The 20963-nt window shown below is 35.1% G+C and overlaps 1 protein-coding gene across 4 annotated transcripts in view; it reads right to left on the reverse strand.

The window, feature by feature from the left end:
• The window catches only part of gal3st4 (galactose-3-O-sulfotransferase 4), a 30999-nt gene extending 12487 nt beyond the window's left edge, over positions 1–18512 (reverse strand). For 2 of the 4 annotated variants that reach the window (XM_073906872.1, XM_005172341.6), the window contains exon 1: positions 18200–18512. Coding sequence is in view for 2 of the 4 variants with exons in the window: in XM_073906871.1 (XP_073762972.1) it covers positions 1652–1674 (23 nt within the window). In the remaining 2 variants the exon portion in view is untranslated. 4 annotated transcript variants of the gene reach the window in all.
• Between the last annotated feature and the right edge of the window lie 2451 nt (positions 18513–20963).

Genomic DNA, 20963 nt, shown 5'->3' on the forward strand with positions numbered 1-20963 from the left:
GCCAAATATCAACAGTAAACGTAATTTGCTGCAGTACGAGAAGCTGCATATATCTTTTCCTCATTTAATAAATGACTTGTGCCACAGAAGACAAATGCCGACATGCAATCCTTGATGTTGATGGTGTTTGAAGGCGTGAGATGCTGAGCGCAGATGCTCTTGACAGTTCAGTAGGTCATTAATAATATAATAACACTAATACTTGAATGGTTAAGGAGTGTTAGAATGACCAAAATAGCATTTCAGATGTTCTACAATGTGCTCAGCCGGCTGGTTTATCCATTCACACACATTTCTATCATCACATGATCTCTTATAACAATGTCACATGACATTTTTTAATGCGCATACTGGAATTTGTTTAGTAAAAATGTTTCCATCATAGTTTATGCACATCTGTTCTTATCGACTAAAAAGTTTATCCTACTCAGTTATGCACATTTTCAAAACTTAAGCATCTTGGCATTTCCATCAACCATTTTTTATGCGCATATTTAAAATGCACACAAAAAATAGGTGGATGGAAACGTAGCTATTGAGATATCAGCTATTTGGTTTTGATTCCAGTTGTGACTTTTACATTTTTTTGATACTATAGTTAGTTATTCTCTAGTGCTGTCGCCTCACAGCAAGAAGGTCAATGATTTGAGCCTCGGCTGGGTCAGTTGGCGTTTCTGTGTGGAGTTTGCATGTTCTCCCTGCATTCGCGTGGGTATCCTCCGGGTGCTCCGGTTTCCCCCACAGTCCAAAGACATGCGGTACAGGTGAATTGGGTAGGCTAAATTGTCCGTAGTGTATGAGTGTGAATGGGTGTGTGGACGTTTCCCAGGGATGGGTTGCGGCTGGAAGGGCATCCGCTGCGTAAAAACATGCTGGATAAGTTGGCGGTTCATTCTGCTGTGGCGACCCCGAATTAATAAAGGGACCAAGCCGAAAAGAAAATGAATGAAAGAATGAATGAATGAGTTAGTTATTCTTGTGGAACTACTTATTCTTGTTGAAATACTATTACCTGTTAATACATTTTTATTGCATAGTAGTATTTATTAATTAGATACTACTTCATGTTTATTAGATGAAAATAAATACAGTTTATATATTCAGTGATAATAAACTAATGTTTAAACAGCTTGCCACTGGGTGAAATGTTCAATAGAGCGCAAAAATGACAAAAGATCATCAACAGGGAAGCGTGAAATGTGAAAGTGAAGAAATGCAAGGCTGCGATTAGAAACACAATGCTGACATTACGCGACTGCAAACGCAGAAGAAATCCGATCCTGAAGAGACAAACGTGCGGGTGTATCGAATTCACACATAATAAACAAGCACAAAAAGATGTTGTCAGAAACTCTTTTCCATGCCTTACGCCTATTATAAATCAATCACCCAGGATTCCCTGCAACGCTGGATTTATTATCCCAGTGCAAACAGCTCTTTTCCCCCAATACTGCAAAGAGACATTTTATTGCGTGTATGAATGAAAGATAAACAGGCTTGATGGAGAGGATAAGATGCAAACATGGCCTTTGTTTCTGTACACCTGCTAAATAAAGAGGCAAGTTGCAGAATCGCTTCGGACAAAGACAGCCCGTGGCTGTCATAAATCACAGATTGCGCCGAACAGTCGCGCTGAGCCTGACACACTTACCGAGCTGACCGTCTGAAAACCATGGTAAAACCCGGCCCGTATCACTGTAGATCGGCGCTTGGCAACAGCCACGGTGCATCTCGGCCGATGCCTTTCAAATCCGCCCGTCGCCCGTGTAACAATGCAAGAAGAGCTCCATCCGAGTAATGCCCGACCGCGCAGCCGTCAACAGCGGTCAGACCTCGCCTGTTTGACGGGCATGTGCTCCTGCTCAAGTCGCTCGGAGGCAGCGGTAGCAGGTTTGGGTGAAGAAAAGAGACCGCTTTGTGTTTTGGCCAAGTGTGGGCGGGTATAATGCTGCGTGCTGGTGTGCGAGGCGAGGACTGACGTCAGACTGGCACTTTGCTTACCAGCCTTAAATCCTGATTCTCAGGAAAGATAAGCACGGATTTTGCTTAAAGCGGGGAATGAAAGTAAAAATCAGATCTATGGACGTTACCAACGAGGAAAGCGGCATCCTATAATAGAATTATATCAGAGGCACACATTCACAGCTTGTTTGTTTATTTATTTGGTAAGACGTTAGATATATGTTATTACTGGCTTGAAATTAGGCAAGGTGAGTTTATTTTTATAGCATTTCATACACAATGGTAATTCAAAGTGCTTTATATAAACAAGAATTATAGAAATAGGAAAATAAAAATTATTAAAGTAATTAAAAAATGATTAAAATGTGTTAAACAAGTTTAAAAAAGAAAAAAAGACAGACATATTAACATGTTATATCAATGCTGCTAGTGTTGACTTTATAATGAATAATTCTGCATGACTTTAACTTATTGAAGCTATACAATTGTCTGACATGACCACATTGATGATTTTCTGCTCTGTTATGATCCGTTAATGTTGGTGCTTAATCATTATTCACACTTTACAATAAAGGTTTCATTAGTTAACGTTATAATGTATTTATTAACATAAACTAAGAATGAACATTATATGTAAAGCATTTACTAATAATCAGTTTATCATTTAGTAATGCATTATTAACCCTTTAACTGCCCCACCAAGAAAAAAAATTGGATTGCATTTCTTAGCTGCTAATGTCGCTAGTGAACACACTTAATGAATTCTTTTTTTAATACATCCCATAATTTCTAAAATATCAACCTCTACCAAATGGTTGACATGTCGGTTTATGGTAAAAGTACCAGAATTAATACATCTGTTAGAGTTGAAATATTACAAATATTTTTGATGTCTTTGACAATTCAAAACATGAGCTGAAAACAGGGCCAATTGACTCCACAACCCAGCAGGTGGGAATGCGTGAAAAACCAGTTCCTGCTGCATTTCCATCTGAGTCTGCTGAAGCTCGGCTTCAACCACCCCAACTCACACATATGGTCATTTCAATGTTTGAATGCTCTAGATTAACCAAACTGACTTTAACTATCATGTTTGATATCATTTGAAATGTCTCAATGCGATTGGTACAATGGTCTCATTCTCTCAGAAATAGACATAATCAAAACAATAAATATATAACTTCAGGCATCTTTTGAACCACTGTTAAGGGTGTGACTTTTCCACAGGCAGCCCTAAGAGTGAATGCCTTTTGTTATGCACACACCCTTTCCTTGAGGGGATTCTTGGATTATTTAAGGTAAGGTTTGAGAAAGGCTCAGGGCGATTCTGCCTAACCAGATCAGCCCGTAACATGGAGCTTGCGCTCCACGTTATGTAGCTATAATTTGAAGTCAGGTATGCATCTTTTCATCTTGGATTTGTCTTTGATAATTTGATGTTTTGTATTGATCGTTTATGAATTGACTGATTGAATTTGGCATAATACATTTACCTGACTAATAAATTATGTTTTGAATTATTCAAACCTCGTGTTATTATCACTGGTAAATGTTGTTGTCCATAGCACTACAAGCCACTGTACAGGTTAGTAACGGACTAAAACATGTTAGACGGAGCACCGTGGCACGCTATACAATGTTGTTAGAGATCCGACTAATAAATTGGCATTAATTCAAGTATACTTAGACTGCAAAAGGCCAACTATTTAGAACAACACAATATTGTTGAAACTAATTTAAATGTGGATATTTAGGCCTTCATCTACAAACGTATAATCCTGCGCGATTATTATTAAAATACTTTGTCTTGATTAAGTAGATAACAGATCTATGGGGACCACATAAAAATCTCCTAAATTGAGTAAGTATAGGGTTCTGCCACATTAGGAGAGTGGTTAATCGCCTCTGTTTAATGACCAAGACTGACAAGCTTGTATTAAGAGATTGTATACCCGGCCGGTGCAAGACTCGAGATGCTATAAGAATCTGAATAAATGAGAATAAGGTATAATAACAAATCGAAAGAATATTCAATCATAATCCAAAATAATGTGAAAGGAAACAAAATAACTTTATCAATGTTTTATAATTGGAGTCAGATAAAACGAGGATAAATATATTAATATTCTAGACCACCTCATACTAAAATTGGAGTCAGATATGAGTTAAGTTTAATATAGATGAACATTGTGCACTGGAAAGACCGAACATGCAGTGAACCTTCATCCACTGTTGGATACCGTCATTGGACCAACTGGGTGGACTCTACACATCTAATATGAAAACATGAAGTGTAAGATTAATTTATTTAAAAACATAACAAAAATAAAACAAAATTAAATACTAAATCATCTTTATTTTTTGAAGTTTGCTATAAAATATTCCAGATTCCTATTTAACACGTTTTCTTCTTACTATCCTTTGCAATAAAACCAAAATCAAGTGTAGTAGTGCAACCGGACTATGTTTGTTTTATTTTTTTGTAAACCAACATTGCTGTATGTTTAAGCCATTATTTAAAACATTCATTTAATCATTTTCTTTTCGGCTAAGTCCCTTTATTAATCTGGGTCGCCACAGCGGAATGAACCACCAACTTATCCAGCACATGTTTTATGCAGCCGCAACCCATCACTGGGAAAATTTGTTTATAAAACAGTCATTCTTTAAATTTCTTTAACAGTTATTAATTAAAACAGTAAAAATAATAACCATTTGGTAGAGCAGACAGTTAAAGGGTTTAAATCCAATAACATTAACCTAGTTGTGTATTAACAAGAACTTACTATGAACTGCTGTATTTTCATTAACCAACAAAGATGAATAAAAACTGTAATAATTGTATAGTTTATTCAAATATATAAACTAATGAGACCTTATTGTAAAGTGTGACCTTAATAACTGTTCTCATTATCAACTTTGAAATAGGTTTGCTTTAGATTTGTTTGGAAACTATGATACATTTTATTTTCAGGATAATTATTTTATATAGTTATATTTCATTATTACATTTAGATATATATATACATATTATGTATTCAGTATTATATAATTTATTATGTAGGCTACAAACAAACAAACAAACAGTGGGGTTAATGTTAGTAATTGAATTATAATATTTAGGGTTTATTTATTAGCAACAAATATTTAATTATGATTATTGAATGCTAATTATTGAAAATTAAAATGGAAAGTTACGGATTATATCCTAATAAAACCTGGCAGTCGATTTTAAAACATTAAAATCAATGTCAATAATATGCCTAATATGTAGCATGCATCAATTTAAACCAAAAACTCGTAAGTTATTCAAAAACCTGTTTATATAAACGCATGAATACACAAGTTGCATTGTGATTGTGTTGCCAGAAGCAAGAGCAATGCACAAAAGACGTGCTGAATAGCCATGCAGAAAACATTGGCATGCGCTCGAAAGATGTAATTAACTAACACCCCCTCACCAGATGAAATCTAATAAAACTGCAAAACTGCTTTAGGGATTCTTGAGATGGCAAATAAATGACAAACAGAACAAAAAATGACGCTCACTCAATAATCTTACTGCAGAAGCATCTCCACGTAGGCCATACCAAAAAGCTTCTGAATGTTTAAAAACGTACCATTAGTTAAAAAAACCAACCATTAGTTTTCAGTTCAGTTACCTTCATTTTTGTCATTCAAAACATCACAATAGATTGTAATTCAGAACGAAATTACGTAAGAACATAAAAGAACATCAAAACACTATTAAAACCTAACATAACAAATAAGCTTTTGTAATTTCATATATATATATATATATAACCCAATTTTAAAAATCATATCTGGTTCATGTGATTCAATCACAAGTGGTCAGCTGAGACAGATGTTGTGTTATTAACTGTTATTTACGTGACCACTCGTGATTGTATTTATTTTTCCAAGTGAAACAATTCTGATTTCCTGCATTTCATAGAATATCAATGTTTTTCAACAAGCAAATTGCTGGCAGTACTCCAAAAATAGGCATTAATTATGGAGATATAAGTGTGATGCATTTTACTCTAAGCATTTATATCTGTTTGCACAATGTATTTGTGTATGATTTTGTCTGAAAGAGTCTGGAAGCCATGTCCCCTTCGCTAATCTTTACATAATTAAAGCTGTTTCAGTTGAGTTCACAAACTGTCCAATATTCCATACCTTTTAGTTATGCTAAATAAGGAGCATAAACTGGAACAGGAATAGAAGTATACAAGTAACCAACCCAGGCTCATTCTGATTACGTATCCCTATACATTTCTGAAGAGAGCAAAATATGTCCCAGGCCAGGAGGATCTTTTTCAGATCTCAAATTTTACTTGCGAGTGCCATTCGCTCCTGCTCTTCTCACGTAAATCCACCAAAGGCCGCTGTCGACTGACTGACCAACTGACCGATCGCCACACCCCTTCCCTTTTCCTAAACCCAATCAATAGTATTTTAAAAAGCACCAATTGACCCACCCACCCCCTTGCCTAAACTCAAACTACAGTGTTTTAAAAAGCAATCCAGAGAAAGAAAAGCCCCCTGATATTTACCATGTTTTCAGATTTTACCTCAATCCCACTCTGTTGTTTAATTGGTTATTTTTCTTTTTAGCTTAAATTTTTGTCTTAACCCCTTTGTGAAATCGTTCTTTACCAGACTTCAAACCTGTTGTTGGCGTCAACTCAGCTCTGCATCTCAAGTCCGCCGATGTACATGGCGAGCCACTGGTCAGCTGGTAAGCGCGAAATGGAACAGCGTCATATCACCCCGTAGACTTCATTTTAAAGATGAAACGCAGCCATACGTACTTCTGTCTACATAATTCACGACCTCCAGAAATGTATTTAAGGCTACATTTTCAGAATGAGTCTATGCAGCAACTAACAAAATTGGGATACCTTAACATTTTTTACACACAAGGGGAAAAAAACTTATAAGTCATTGTTAAAATGTTGATCTAAAACAAATAAGATTTAACTTCTCTGGTTCTGTGTGTCCCTCTCTGACAGCAACCAGCATTTCTGGCATATGCAGTGATGTCTGGTCAAACATGATAGATGATAACAGCGGACTTTTGCAAAATGTTAGTGTCGTGGTGATTCATAAACAACAATGGCTGTTAAAATGATTGTTTTAGCTCATATTGTGCGTCTAAAATGCATCATAACATCCTAACAGAAAGACTTGCATGTCTTCATTTTTTCAGTTCTTTCAGCATCAATATCGCAATGTGCACATTAGTCACATTGCAAGATCTGCAATATCAATTTGAGTTTATAGGTGAGCAGGAGTTTTAACCATAATACAGTAAAAACGTATCATTTTAAGGACTTTGACTGCTTGAGAAAGAGAAGAGCTTTAAGATTTATTAAGGCACAAGTAACTATGTACCTTGTAACATTAAAGGCTAATTTGATAGAACTGTTAATATGATGAAGACTATAGTGTTATTTTACATTTGCTTATTCAATTTCTACCCCTGAATACTTTTTTATAACGAATTATACGATCACCTCTAGAATCATTTCAATCAACCTAAAATAAAGAATTCTTTCCAAATAAAGCAATCTGGTTAAATTGTATTTATATCGTAAATTTATTGCAGAAAAACAAAATATCGCAATGTCAGATTTTTTTCTTAACCGTGCAGCCCTAATTTGTTACATCACATACACAGAGCCTCTTTTATCCACAGTAGTTCGAGAAATAGATACTGCTTTGATTGTGAGATATTCAAAATGCATCATTAAACTATTCTGAGCTTAGCTTTTAATTCCAAACACAACCTGCTTGAACCAAGAATAATCATTGATAAACTTAGGAAAGGGTTAAGCGAATTAGAATAGTGTTTATGGTGAGCTGTTTACATAAATCTTGTATTATAAAAGACAAATTGCGTGACTCAACTGAATACACAAACACTCTTCCTTGTGTGCGCTTCTTGAAGCCAAAGGAGAAGATGACACACATTACTTCAACTATCTGCCATCCATGGCAAAAACACCGGTATAACCTGATACCCTGTTTACCCTGAACATTAACTTGACAGACAAACAGAGTGATCTGAGCATGTTTGTATTATGGCAAAATAAGAAACAATGGAATGCAATGTTGAAAGATGTTTTCACTAAGAATCATACAATGATGCGTTTAAGAGTGAGTATTTGTGTCAATTTCAGCAAGGCAGACATCAGGTTTAGATTTGCTGCATCTGGTTTCATGCTATCCAAACACTAGATGAACTTATTTGATAGCTATTACCTCTTCAACCACACTGAGCGTATTAATGTTCTAAGTACATTTTGTTCATTTGTTGTGAACTGGCTCACCAATTTTGTACAGTTGAATTCAGAATTATTAGCCCCCTTGAATTATTAGTCCCCGTTTCCCCAATTTCTGTTTAACAGAGAGAAGATTTTCCAACACATTTCTAATCATAATAGTTTTGCTAACTCATTTCTAATAACTGATGTATTTTATCTTTGCCATGATGACAATAAATAATATTTTGCTAGATATTTTAAGATACTTCTATACAGCTTAAAGTGACATTTAAAGGCTTAACTAGGTTAATTCGGTTAACTAGGCAGGTTAGCGTAATTAGGCAAGTTATTGTATAACGATGGTTTATTCTGTAGACTATTGAAAAAATATATAGCTTGAAGGGGCTAATAATTTAGACCATAAAATGGTTTCTAAAAAATTAAAAACTGCTTTTATTCTAGCCGTAATAAAACAAATAAGACTTTCCCTAGAGGAAAAATATTATCAGACATACTGTGAACATTTCCTTGATCTGTTAAACATCATTTGGGAAATATTTAAAAAAGAAAATAAAACTCAAAGGGGGGCTAATCATTCTGACTTTAACTGTATGTGTCAAAATGTTGTACTTCTGGGTCTCTTAATAGACCTGCCTGCTGCAATTAGTCGCCGTTTAGCAGGCAGTTTTTTCAGAAAGCAGCGTACAGTACACTAATTACAGAAAAGGTGCCACTAGAGAACCAGGCTACTGAAGAACACAGTGTTGATACAACCGTATTCTGATTAATCGCTGCACTGTAAAAAATAAAACATTGACTCAAACAGCGTCGGATGTATTAAGTTACAAAGTAACTAGTTGCTGTAATTAAACTACTTTTCCAAAAAATAAAGTAAATAAATTATGTTTCCTTTTTTGGTAATTAGAGTCACTTATAACATACTTGTGTATAAATTCAACAGTTCTGTATAAATCAAATCAGAGAAGTAAAGTGACATTTTTTTTCAGAATAATTCCACTTTTCAATAAAAGAACATTTATCATTCATTAAGACAATTGCATATGCTTAATACAAAATATTGAGAAATTAATTCAGGACAATGTAAGGTATGACAGGGGAATGACAGATACAAGTCCTGTACAGTGGCCAGAGGAATTTTGAGCCATTCTCCTTGCAGGTTACTAAGTGGCTCTCCCAAAGTGGCGATGGGAGATGTTGAACTTCACTTTTGTGTTCATCTAACCACTCTGTCACCAGTCTTGCAGTGTGTATTTGTGCATTATCCTCCTGATACACGGCACCGCCTTTAGGATACAACCCAGCAAGCATTTTTGTTTTTTTAAGATGTCTAAAAGATGTTATATTGATGTCTAATAGACATCTAAACATAGTCGTCTTGGCTAAAAGAAGCTGTCAGTGAATATCTAAAGATGTCTAAGAATAGCCCAAAACTAGACTAGTCATCAAATAAACAGAAATTAATGACTACACATATTAAGGCTGTCTAATCTGTTTATTTGACGACTAGTAGTTTTGGGTTATTCTTAGACGTCTATTAGATTTTCACAGACAGCTCAAGTTTAGCCTTGTTTTAGCCAAGCTGTCTACATTTAGATGTATATTATATGTCTATTAAACACAAAATTGGGAATCTTTGAACCTGCACATGGTCCTCCAGAATGGTTCGGTAGTCCTTGGCAGTGACGCACCCATCTAGCACAAGTATAGGGAATGTCATTATATTGCAGCCAGAACCATCACTGATCCAATCCTATGCTTCACTCTCGGCATAAAACAGTCTCTAGGTGGTAGGCTTCATTAGGGCTTCTTCACACCGTAATTCTCCCGGATGTGGGAAGGACAGTGAAGGTGGACTCATCGGAGGACAGTACATGTTTCACATTGTTCACAGTCCAAGATTTTTACTGCCATGTATATTGACCCTGTGGAGCTATTGATGAAAAGCTTTGATGAATACAGGAGAGCTGATGTGCACATTTAATTCTGCAGTGGGTTTGGCAGCTGTGGTTTTACACTTTTTTGCATACAATCCAGGTTAGCACTCAGACACCCTTTTCAGACAGCTTCCTCTTGTGTCCTGTTAATTAAACAGTTACTCCTGATTAAACCTTTACACTCTGCTCTTACTGGTGAAATGTGCAATCAATGAAGGTTAGCCACCAGTCTGGTCAAATTTAGCCATTAAATCTCCAAATTGGCCAGTGTTTCAGTTTCATTGTCTAACCCCTGTATAAATTTAGTATTAAGAAATTTTGCATAATTACTAAACTTAATAAACTTGTGGACAAATGCAGGAGTGGACAATTCTCTATACATTTGCATTAAATATGGTCTCAGTACTTTGAAACCTTTTGATTATGGTACATATATTTTTCAAATTTTATAGGTTAATTTTTTTAAAACAAAACTAAAAGGTCCTATTTGACTCATATTTAAGAATTAAGAGTTTATGTGAGATTTATGTGGATTAGAATTTAGTTAAGTAATTCAATAAAAAGTGATTATAAAAGTCATTTAAATACAGTTGTAATAATGCAATTAGCAATTAATTACTTTTTTAAGTATAAATTACCCAACACTGGATTCAACTCAAAATTGTAGAGTAAGCTACTTGGGTTAAAGTTGCGTTAGCGAATCAGCAAATCTGTGCAGCAAGTTTCCTTACAATTTTAAGTTCATCAATGTTTTATTTTTTTATTAGTAATCTAAATGGAAGTTTTGTAAACCACATTTTCTCAGTATGATTTAGTGGTTTGCTAAAGCCAGCATATACACTTCCTCTGTGCTGTCCCACTTGTATTTAGTTTAGGTTAGACCGCAGCTTAGAATGCAGTGAGTCAAATGACACCCTGTCATGAGCCTTATGTCTATGCAATGTTTTTTAGAGTTTATGTTGCAAAGGTCCTGAAACAATCATTAAATGTACAACTGTACATGGTCTTGCCCTAAGGCCCAAAATTACAAGTGACAAAACACAAAACCAAAATGCTTGTTTCATAAATGTGACAAAGCATCCTTAAAGGAATTGTTCACCCAAAAAAAATGAAAGCTCTGTTAGAGCTGGGCAGTTTAACCTAAAATCTTGATTAATTGAACGTTTTTAACATTTGGTAAAAATCAGACAAGGGCTTTTCCTTTTTGGATTGCTTTTGAAAATTGTTGGTTGGGTTTAGGGTCAATCAATAAAACTGGTTGGGTTTAGGGAAGGAGGGGGGTGCAACAGTCGATCAGTCAGTCATTTAGTCAGTCAACAGCGGCCTCTGGTGGATTTACACGAGAACAGCAGATGCGAATGGCACTGAAAAATTTAAGACCTGAAAAAAGCAAACACAGCGGAAAACAAAAACTGCAAAAAACGTAGCTCCTTGGATGTATTTCACGGTCTCCAAAAAAGTATATAGAAGTATGTTTTCATAATGAGGCTGGTTTGAATTATTGTCAATGTAGTGCAAAGTAAAGCTCAAGAATAAGTCCATTGTCCTACTTGAGCAGAGATTAGATGTGGCTGCAAAGTGGCCGCAGAAGTAGAAATCAGCCACAGCCTTTAACATAACAGGGTCAGGTGACACGTAGGGAAAGCAATTGAAAAAAAATCGTCCTGGAAAATTTGATCGATTATAGGTTCTGAATGTCGATTTCCATTACTTTTGGATTAATTGCACAGCCCTAAGTTCTGTCATTGTTTACTACTCTTCCACTTGTTGTAAACATTTTTTATTCCTTCTTCTGTTTAACACAAAGGTAATATACTGAAGACTGTTGGGGAAAAAACAACTATTGACTTTCATCACATTTCTGTTCCTACTATGGATGTAAATGTCTGTTTAGTTTGTTTTATTTTTCTTCATGATATTATGTCCAACAGAATAAAGAAACTCAAAAGTTAAGAATTTAATTTTAGGTGATCTATCCTTTTAAAATTAAACATTTATTATCAATAATGTTATCATGAAATGCATTTATCGAATCTTTTTATTACTTGATCCCATATAAACAGGCGTGCCGCTGTAGTCTGAGTGTTTGGTTTCTGAAATGCCTATTAAAATTTAATGGTTCCACTTTTGCTTGTATTCAATTTTTCAGTTTCACTGCACAAAACACATTGTGGATGGCAACTCAGCACAAAGCATTTCATCCTAGCTAAAAGTGAACCCATACTTAATTTAATCTGGGTTGTTTTAAAATGTTATTTAATGAACCCTCAAAATTTTGTAGCTTCGGTCATTGTTGGGATACACTTTTAACACTGGAAGCATGGACAGCTTATATCGAAAATGTATATCGCTAATGTTCAATATGGAAAATAATTATCAAGATCGCATTTTTGCCGTATCGCCCAAGTCCTATCCGCTGAAAAAAAAAAAACTAGATATCAGCATAATAGGTGGTTCATTCCACTGTGGAGACCCTTGAAAAGCCAAAGGAAAGTGAGTGAGTGAGAATTCTGTCAGAACAGATGTGCAGCTGCAGCCCATTTCAACTGTTTTACAGGTTGGCTTATTGACTTACATTGACTTCAGGTTGTCCTTTACAAGCATGCCTATTTATAGACATAGAAACCCTATAATCGTTTAACCTCTGGCCCTCTTAGCATCATTGGGATGATTGGGCAAACAGTTAAAACAATCTTCTGAAGATAAAAAGGTGGAAATTATGCTTTTACATGCATAAATATCCATGTTTTTGTTTCAAGACGAAAAATGTAACACTGAGATAATCCCAAAAAAACAGTCTACTGTACATCATCAGGGAAATGTTAATGCACTTATTTCCACCCAATCCAAGACTAAAACAATCTGTTTTATAATGTAGATGATAATAATTATTTTTACTTCAGTCAAAATGTATAAAGGTCATTTATATGTAATAACAGGAGCACTTATAACATGGCGTCCTTCAAATGTGGACTGAAAACTATTGTTGTTTCACAGCTGTTGCAGACCTGTGATGTCACTGCATACAACAACCCAGTCTTTTAGAGCAGAACAACTGAGCCATTACAAAACCCAGCACAAAAACCCAGAAGAAAAGAGGTCAAGCTGTCAAGTAAATGCTAACAAACAAGTACTTTAAAAAGACAATATCTGCATTCAACAAAAAACTCACAACCTCTGACAAATGCATCTGTTTCTGATGTTGTCCTTCCATAATGCTCCTGATCTTTGCTTTTTCTGTTAAACATTAATCATCACAAAGGAAAGAAAACGGCTCCAAAAAGCCAATGTTTTCTATACAATTAAAAAGACAACAGAGCCAATTCTTCCTTGCTCATTGAAAGGCTGCAAGGCAAACATATCTTTTCCACTTTCTCCAATCACAGCATTAATTTTTCATTGCGGCGAGACATGTCACCGTTAGCTCACAGACAGACTCAACAAGTAAACACGAGGATAATTTTACCATGCAAATGCCAGGACAAGCCTAGTGTTTATCTTGCATAACAATTGCAATATGTGCCATTTCTTCTGTGGAATAAAGCCACTACAAAATGAAATGTAATCAATTTGGGCTGTGTCTGATTTTTATGAAGCTAACTATAAAATATCACCATCTTTATTTGCTGCTTTCAGTTACCTCTAGCAAAAGATTATTTTGTGACCTGGATTGGACAGTGCACTAAAAAGATTCCTCTCAAAATGCTTCTCTTATAAATGCGTACAGATATAATTGTCAGTGAACAATTACCTTTGGTCTGTTGTCTTAATAGTTTGCATATAAATCATATGGGTCTCTTTTATAATGCTTTAACCACTTAAACTCTGCTGCTATTTGGGGATTTCCACCTGGATTTTGCCTACCCAAATTTAAAAGCTTACCAAATCCACATAAAGAGGTGTAAATGCAAAAATTTGGTATCATTTTAAAGAAAACCCTTTGAATTTTCATAAAACACTATTGAAAGTGTTTAAAATAACTGTATATGCCGTCTGTGTTATAATAAACACCTAAAAAAAGAGGCACTTTTTGTATTTTTTTTTATAAACTCAAATTTGAAAGTGTACCTTTTAGGTTCTGTGTGGTCTAGCGTGCTGTAATTAATTTTGGTGGTTTCTGCACATGTCTGTAATCATAGGAAAGAAGAAAAAGATCTCTACCATAATCTATGCAAAAGTTATTGCATTCCAACTGATGAGAGGTGCTGTACAAGCCACAGAGACTGATCCTTGTTTACATATTTCACTATTCTTTTGTTTGATCAAACATAATTCACTGTATTTGGACCCCATCAGACATATAAAAGGATTACTTATGCACATCACATTAAAAACAGAGGAGAATGGCCTTGAAGGGCACAGCAAAAGGTAAGAGATGACAGCTGTCTGTGCTATCTGGGGCTGCTTATTGATCATGAATGTATTGTTTACGTTTCTGCGCCATGGAAACACCACAATTCATTCAACAACTGTTTGGCATATGAATATAATTCAGTAAAAAGAATGCTAGAACTGTATGAGCACCGGCAAGAGCTTTCATTTGAGCTATAACTTGTACATGTGTCATATAAAAAAATATGAACCAATGAACCAATGTTAAATACATAGCTCGGGTATCCAAAATACTGTGTATTTAAGTGTAAATAACTTTTATACAGTAAAATAAAAACCAAAGTGATGCCTATGTGCATAAAATATAGATTCTACACTTTCAAACGACACCACTTACAGGGGTCTGGTGCAACGCTAGCCCTTTAAATCTGAAAGCGAAAGTCGATGACGTCACAGAGTTTTAGTGGTTAAATCAGGGATGCCCAAACTAGAGCCATCGGATCAAAGTCGGCCCATGATAACCTTTAATTTGGTCTGCCATGCCATCTAAGAAGAGAGGAGGAATAACGGGGATGGTTTAGACTTTAGAGGTTGTCATTTCAAATCTAAACCATTTGTTTGGTGGTTTTATTGTTAAAAGTTAACTAAAATTAAACTTTTCAATTAAATGTAAATTACGCCCCTGTTTTAGCAATTGCTGTTTTTGGTTGGTCTGACTCACTTTATGGACTCAGTCATCAAATTAAAAAAGCTGTCCAATACGGAATGATGATTGCTAAAAATATATTCTTTGTCTATGGAAAAAGGCATCAAAACTACTTTTTAAATCCTGTCTTTGAGAATTATCTAGCTCTTTGCATTTAGAGAGACCTAGACACAATCTATCTGATAACATTGCTGGCTTCGAAGCCACCTGGAAACCCTTTTTTAATTATCTGTCAAATGCCAAGGATGACAGTTTAAAGGTATAATCCTGTCATCGTCTACAAGATCACCATATTGCCTGTGCCCACTGGCCTAGATGTGTAACATTATTGACCCGTGTATAAAACTGGAGGAACTGATGTAATAATGGTTTTAAAATATTTTTTGTTTTTTTGTTTGTTTGTTTTGTTTTCTGTCTTTATAATTGTTGTTGCTTTTTGTATTGCCCTGTGTTGCTTTAAGGTAAAAATAAAAATATTATATTAAAAAAATGGTGTAAATGAATCAGCCTTAGTTTAAATTTACATACTGTCACCCGACGAATGGACGACAAATCAAGGCAAAGCAGATTCTGCTTGACTAGTTTATTCAGCATTGAACTCCACTGTTATAATTTTAAATGGTATACTTTATTAGTGAATACAATTTAAAGTAATGTTTTCTAATGAATTAGGAAATTACCCATGGCAACTTTAATGTAATAAAGTTTGGTATATCTATCTTCAGCCCACAGCTCTCAATGATATTTGGTTTTCGGTCCTTTATACGAAAAAGTTTGGGCACCCCTGTTTTAAATGTTATGTCATGTGACCCCACTCTGTTAAGGTTGATTTAAACTTCTGCGTTAAACGCACAGGTGTGGCTCTCAAAAAATGAAACTACACATCACACATTTGCACTACACTTAAGATGATTGGAAGCTGCACCAGAGATGCCTTGAGGGAGCATATTTTCCATTAGAATAAAATTATTATTTACATTAAAGTATTTGTTTACAGAAGATTCAAGAAATGCACTGTTTAAAATATCATTTACAGGATATGCAAGAGTTATTCTATTTAGAAGAGATACTGCTTATTTTCTACTTTTAATATGAAAAACATTTTAAAAATAATAATTCTGTTTCCAAAAATGCAAGTTATTTATTTGTGACTGTTGGTTTAAGCAATGTGTGTTTTAATTTCAGTTGTTCAACGTTTATGTTCAATAAATAATCACAGATAGTAGATGTCGTGTGTGTTTCCTTCAATTATTTTAAAATCAAGTATTCCACCCTTCATTCAAAAATCTCTCACTTTTAATATGTGAGCATATTTACTCTATAAAAACCTGTCAGTGAACTATGAGGGCAAAAAAAAATTTAAATAAAATAATCGTTTATTATTAGTAATTGAGTTAATATAATAATAATAATCGCGATTTTGATTTTAGGCCAAATTGCCCAGTCCTATTCATAATAAACAATCTTCAAAAAAGTTCTCTTAAGAAAAGTTTACTCTTAAAACATTATCCATTAGTTAATGTATGATCAAACCATAAACAATACATTTATTACAGTGTTTGTAAATCTTTGTAAACGTCAATTAAAATACAGTTGTTCCCAGGCACAGTTTGGGATTTTAACTAGTAGATATTGAACTGTGACAAGTAGTAGGGTTGCACGGTTTACCGGTACTATGGTAGTATCGTGATACTATGGCTTCAAAATGCTGCCGGTGCCACTGTTTTTTGTAAACAGTAGTATCGTCATTAACAATCTATCTACAATACATAATGTTGCATGTGGAAAAGTCACTAAAATGCTCACACGTTTGTGCAACAATAGACCATTTTATTTCAATAATCTTTGGAGCCCTTTAAGGTCGCAAAATTGTGTAGAATTTGTGCTTTTTATGGTAGCCTGTTGCACGTTTTCTAACGCTTCAGTTTGAATCTGAATCAGTTTATTTCTGCTCCTGTCAAAATGATTTTAGTAGCTACAACAATCGCAACAATCTCTTAAAAAGAGCGACTCATGATTAAAAAACAATAGATGAAAAACCCAAAATAGAAAAGGAAACATTAAAACAACTCTTTTTGTAACAAATTTTGTTTGGTATAACTTGTATCTTTATTTTAATGTATTTTTGTTGGCCAGTTATCTACAAAATAAACCAAAATGAACAAAGTAATACATTTTAGGTGAAGTGACCTCCAAATAGTTTTTTCAGTAATAAGGAAATTTTAAATTAGATTCAAGTAAGCCTATTATAACATAAAATATAGTTTTTGAGTTATGAATTACAGTATCACAATACTATCTGGTATCATGATACTTTAGTTGGTATTTATCGTGACATGAATTAATGGTATCGTGACAACCCTAATAAGTAGATGCTTACATCCACTAACATTCACTAATTGACCATTAATTTCAAGTACATCCAAATATGACCTTCCACACAAAAACAACAACGACAGACTTTTTGGGGAATTTCATTAAACTAGTGTATCAACCCCTCGGTGAAAAACATCTAAATATCACCAGTTGGTCCATTGCAAAATCTGTGTGGAAAACTGGAAACTTGACATCAATCTTTTCTCAGACTGAACAACAGTTTAGCCTTGTTCCACAGTTAAACATGAGACCAAACACTTCTTCTGAAAACTTAGCAGCTGCTAAACAAGCTTACCCTCACTAATCGACCCCACAGCCGAATAATCTATGTACTAATTACGCGGGATGACTATAGCAACGGAAAAGCGCTTTAGGGTGAATGTCATTAGACCTTATGTTGACCGGACACGTATTCAATACAAATACACTGTTTATTTACTACAGCAAAACAAACAGAAGGCTGATTAAGGTGTAAAACTTGACCACAGTGTATGTGGTTAGTGTATGTGACCAAGATATCTGAATCAATCCTTCGTTAGAAGTTGCCTGTCACATGGACATCCCTAAACAGTCGTTAGTTGTGTATTTAAGCTCACCTAGAATGTGTCTCCAAAGCGTCTGTGCAAATTATGGCTGCTCCTTTTCTCCAGTAGCAAGGAAATGTTATTTCGCGCGGCGCTCCAGCATTCCCTGCGGGTCAAGCCTGCACGAGACTCCCGTTATCCACAAACTGCCTCTGTCTGCAACAAAGTTCTGCGTTCATTAGCACGAAACATCCACGAGGCTGAAATAGCTGGAGGTTCTTTAAACTACAGTACATGAGCTGTAACTCATTTAAGAAGTTCTTCGCGTCTGCCTTCAAAGACAATCCATCTGTCCCAACCCCCATTCATTACTGTATCCCCGTCTGTCAGTGCTCTCGTGCCCGCGCCGCGCGCTCCCTGCAGTCCGCAGGGAGAGTGTAACTTTATCCCCACTTCACAGCTGCATGCAGCATCTTAATGCCGTATTACTTTGAGTTCTATTGTTGCAACACAGGTGCAATAAAAAGTTACATTTGTGTTATATGGCAATCCTTTCTTTATTACGCTCAAGTTGTTTTTAGCATCAGGGAGTACATTCCTTAAAAACAAAGCTTTTTATTGGCACCTAAGGTTTCACAAACTGTAGCATATCTATGATATCCTTGTATTCTTTACAATTAACAAGCTAATGTTCTTAACTTTTTAGAATAACAGTTCTAATAAAAAAACAACTTTTGGAATCTTAATTTTAAAAAGGAAAGATTACACAAATATACTGTTCTAAACCAGTATGAGGTGGCGCAGTGGCGCGATTGGTAGCATTGTGGCTTCACAGCAACAAGCTCGCTGATTTGAGTCTTGGCTGGGTAAGTTGGCATCTCTGTGTGGAGTTTGCATGTTCTCCCCATGTTCATGTGGGTTTCCTCCGGGTGCTCCGGTTTTCCCCACAAGTCCAAAGACATGTGGCATAGGTGAGTTGGGTAGGCTAAATTGTCTGTAGTGTATGTGTGTGAATAAGTGTGCATGGGTGTTTCCCAGTGATGGGTTGCAGCTGGAAGGGCATCCGCTGCATAAAACATATGCTGAATAAGTTGGTAGTTCATTCTGCTGTGGTGACCCCTGATTAACAAAGGGACTAAGCGAAAAGACAATGAATGAATGAATGAATGAATGAATGAATGAATGAACCAGTATATTCTTGATATTTAATTGGTAGCGTTGACTTTCACATTATACCCTTTTCCAATGTGGAAGTCAATGGTCACTAGCAGCTGTCTGGTTACCAATATGTTCAAAATATCTTCTTTTGTGCTCAGAGGATGAAAGAAAACAGTGAGAACTAGATGTTAATTTCTGAGTAAAATGTCCCGCTTTTACACTTTTTAAAAACACACACATGTACACTACCTGACAAAAGTTTTGTTTTAGATACCAATTGTAAGAGCAACAAATAATAACTTGACTTTTAGTTGATAATTTGGAAAAGTGGCAGAAGGTAGATTTTTCTGATAAATCATCTGTTGAACCGCATCCCAATCATCACAAATACTGCAAAAGATCTATTGGAACCCACATGGACCCAAAAATTTCACAGAAATCAGGCAAGTTTGGTGAAGGAAAAATCATGGTTTGGGGTTCTTAAGAAAGGGGGCATGCAACAGATCTGCAGTGGATGGCAACATCAACAGCCTGAGGTTTTTGTGTTGCCCATTACATTACAAACCACAGGACAGAGCAAATTCTTCAGCAGGATAGCGCTCCTTCTCATATGTCAGGCTCCATATCAAAGTTCCTAAAAGCAAAGAAGGTCAAGGTGCTCCGGGATTGGCCAGCCCAGTTACCAGACTTAAACATTATTGAGCATGTCTGGGGGAAGATAAAGAAGAAAGCATTGAAGTTAAATCCAAAGAATCTTGATGAACTCTGGGAGTCCTGCAAGAACGCTTTCTTTGCCATTCCAGATGACTTTATTAATACGTTATTTGAGTCATTGCTTTCTCTAATGCACCCTGACTTTATATTCTATACAGTACATTATTTCTGTTAATTGACAAGACTTTTGTCTAAGCAAAGTCAGACCTTACTATCCTAATTAAATATTTAAAAATCAAGACATGATCATATTTTATTTTGGTAAAATAAGCGTAATCAAGAGGCCTTTGCCTTTCATTTGAGCCACTTCTGATCCCAAATGATCGACTAGAATTCAAGGTATTATTTGTTTTTCCTACATCTTAAATAGGTGACAAGACTTTTGTCAGGTAGTGTATTTATTTATTTATTTATTTATTTATTTATTTATTTGTTTGTTTATTTATTTATTTGATTATTTATTTATTATTTAAAACTACTACATTAATCAAATCAATGGCTATAAATATTAATAATAATTTTGCTAGAAACCTTTGTAATAATTTTGACAGTTGTGTTTTGTTATTTAATTGCGAGCTACAGTTTTATCATTTGCCACTTTAATACTGACACATTGGCTGTCAATGTTTTTAATTCATCTGCTGGAAAGAAACAAGGTAATGCTATTATTTAAACAGTTACAAATTCTCTTACAGAGGAATCATGCATGCATCACATGAGCTTAAATTTTTGAACACATTGTGTGGGGAGGGTGGTCACATGATCATGTTTTTCACATGAAAATGTTATTCCTCATTTTTTAATGACTATACACTTGAGTTCATTTGAATTGCTCTGTGATGTGACAAAATATTTTCTAAAAGCTGCCTTTTATTTAACTATGAGGTCACATAATGTAAAAAACTGCAAATGATTTGAAACAAAGTGTCCTGAAGTGTGACTGTGACATACTATACTTCAGTTA

The sequence above is a fragment of the Danio rerio genome, chromosome 7 (genome assembly GCF_049306965.1).
Source record: "Danio rerio strain Tuebingen ecotype United States chromosome 7, GRCz12tu, whole genome shotgun sequence".
Taxonomy (NCBI): Eukaryota; Metazoa; Chordata; class Actinopteri; order Cypriniformes; family Danionidae; genus Danio; species Danio rerio.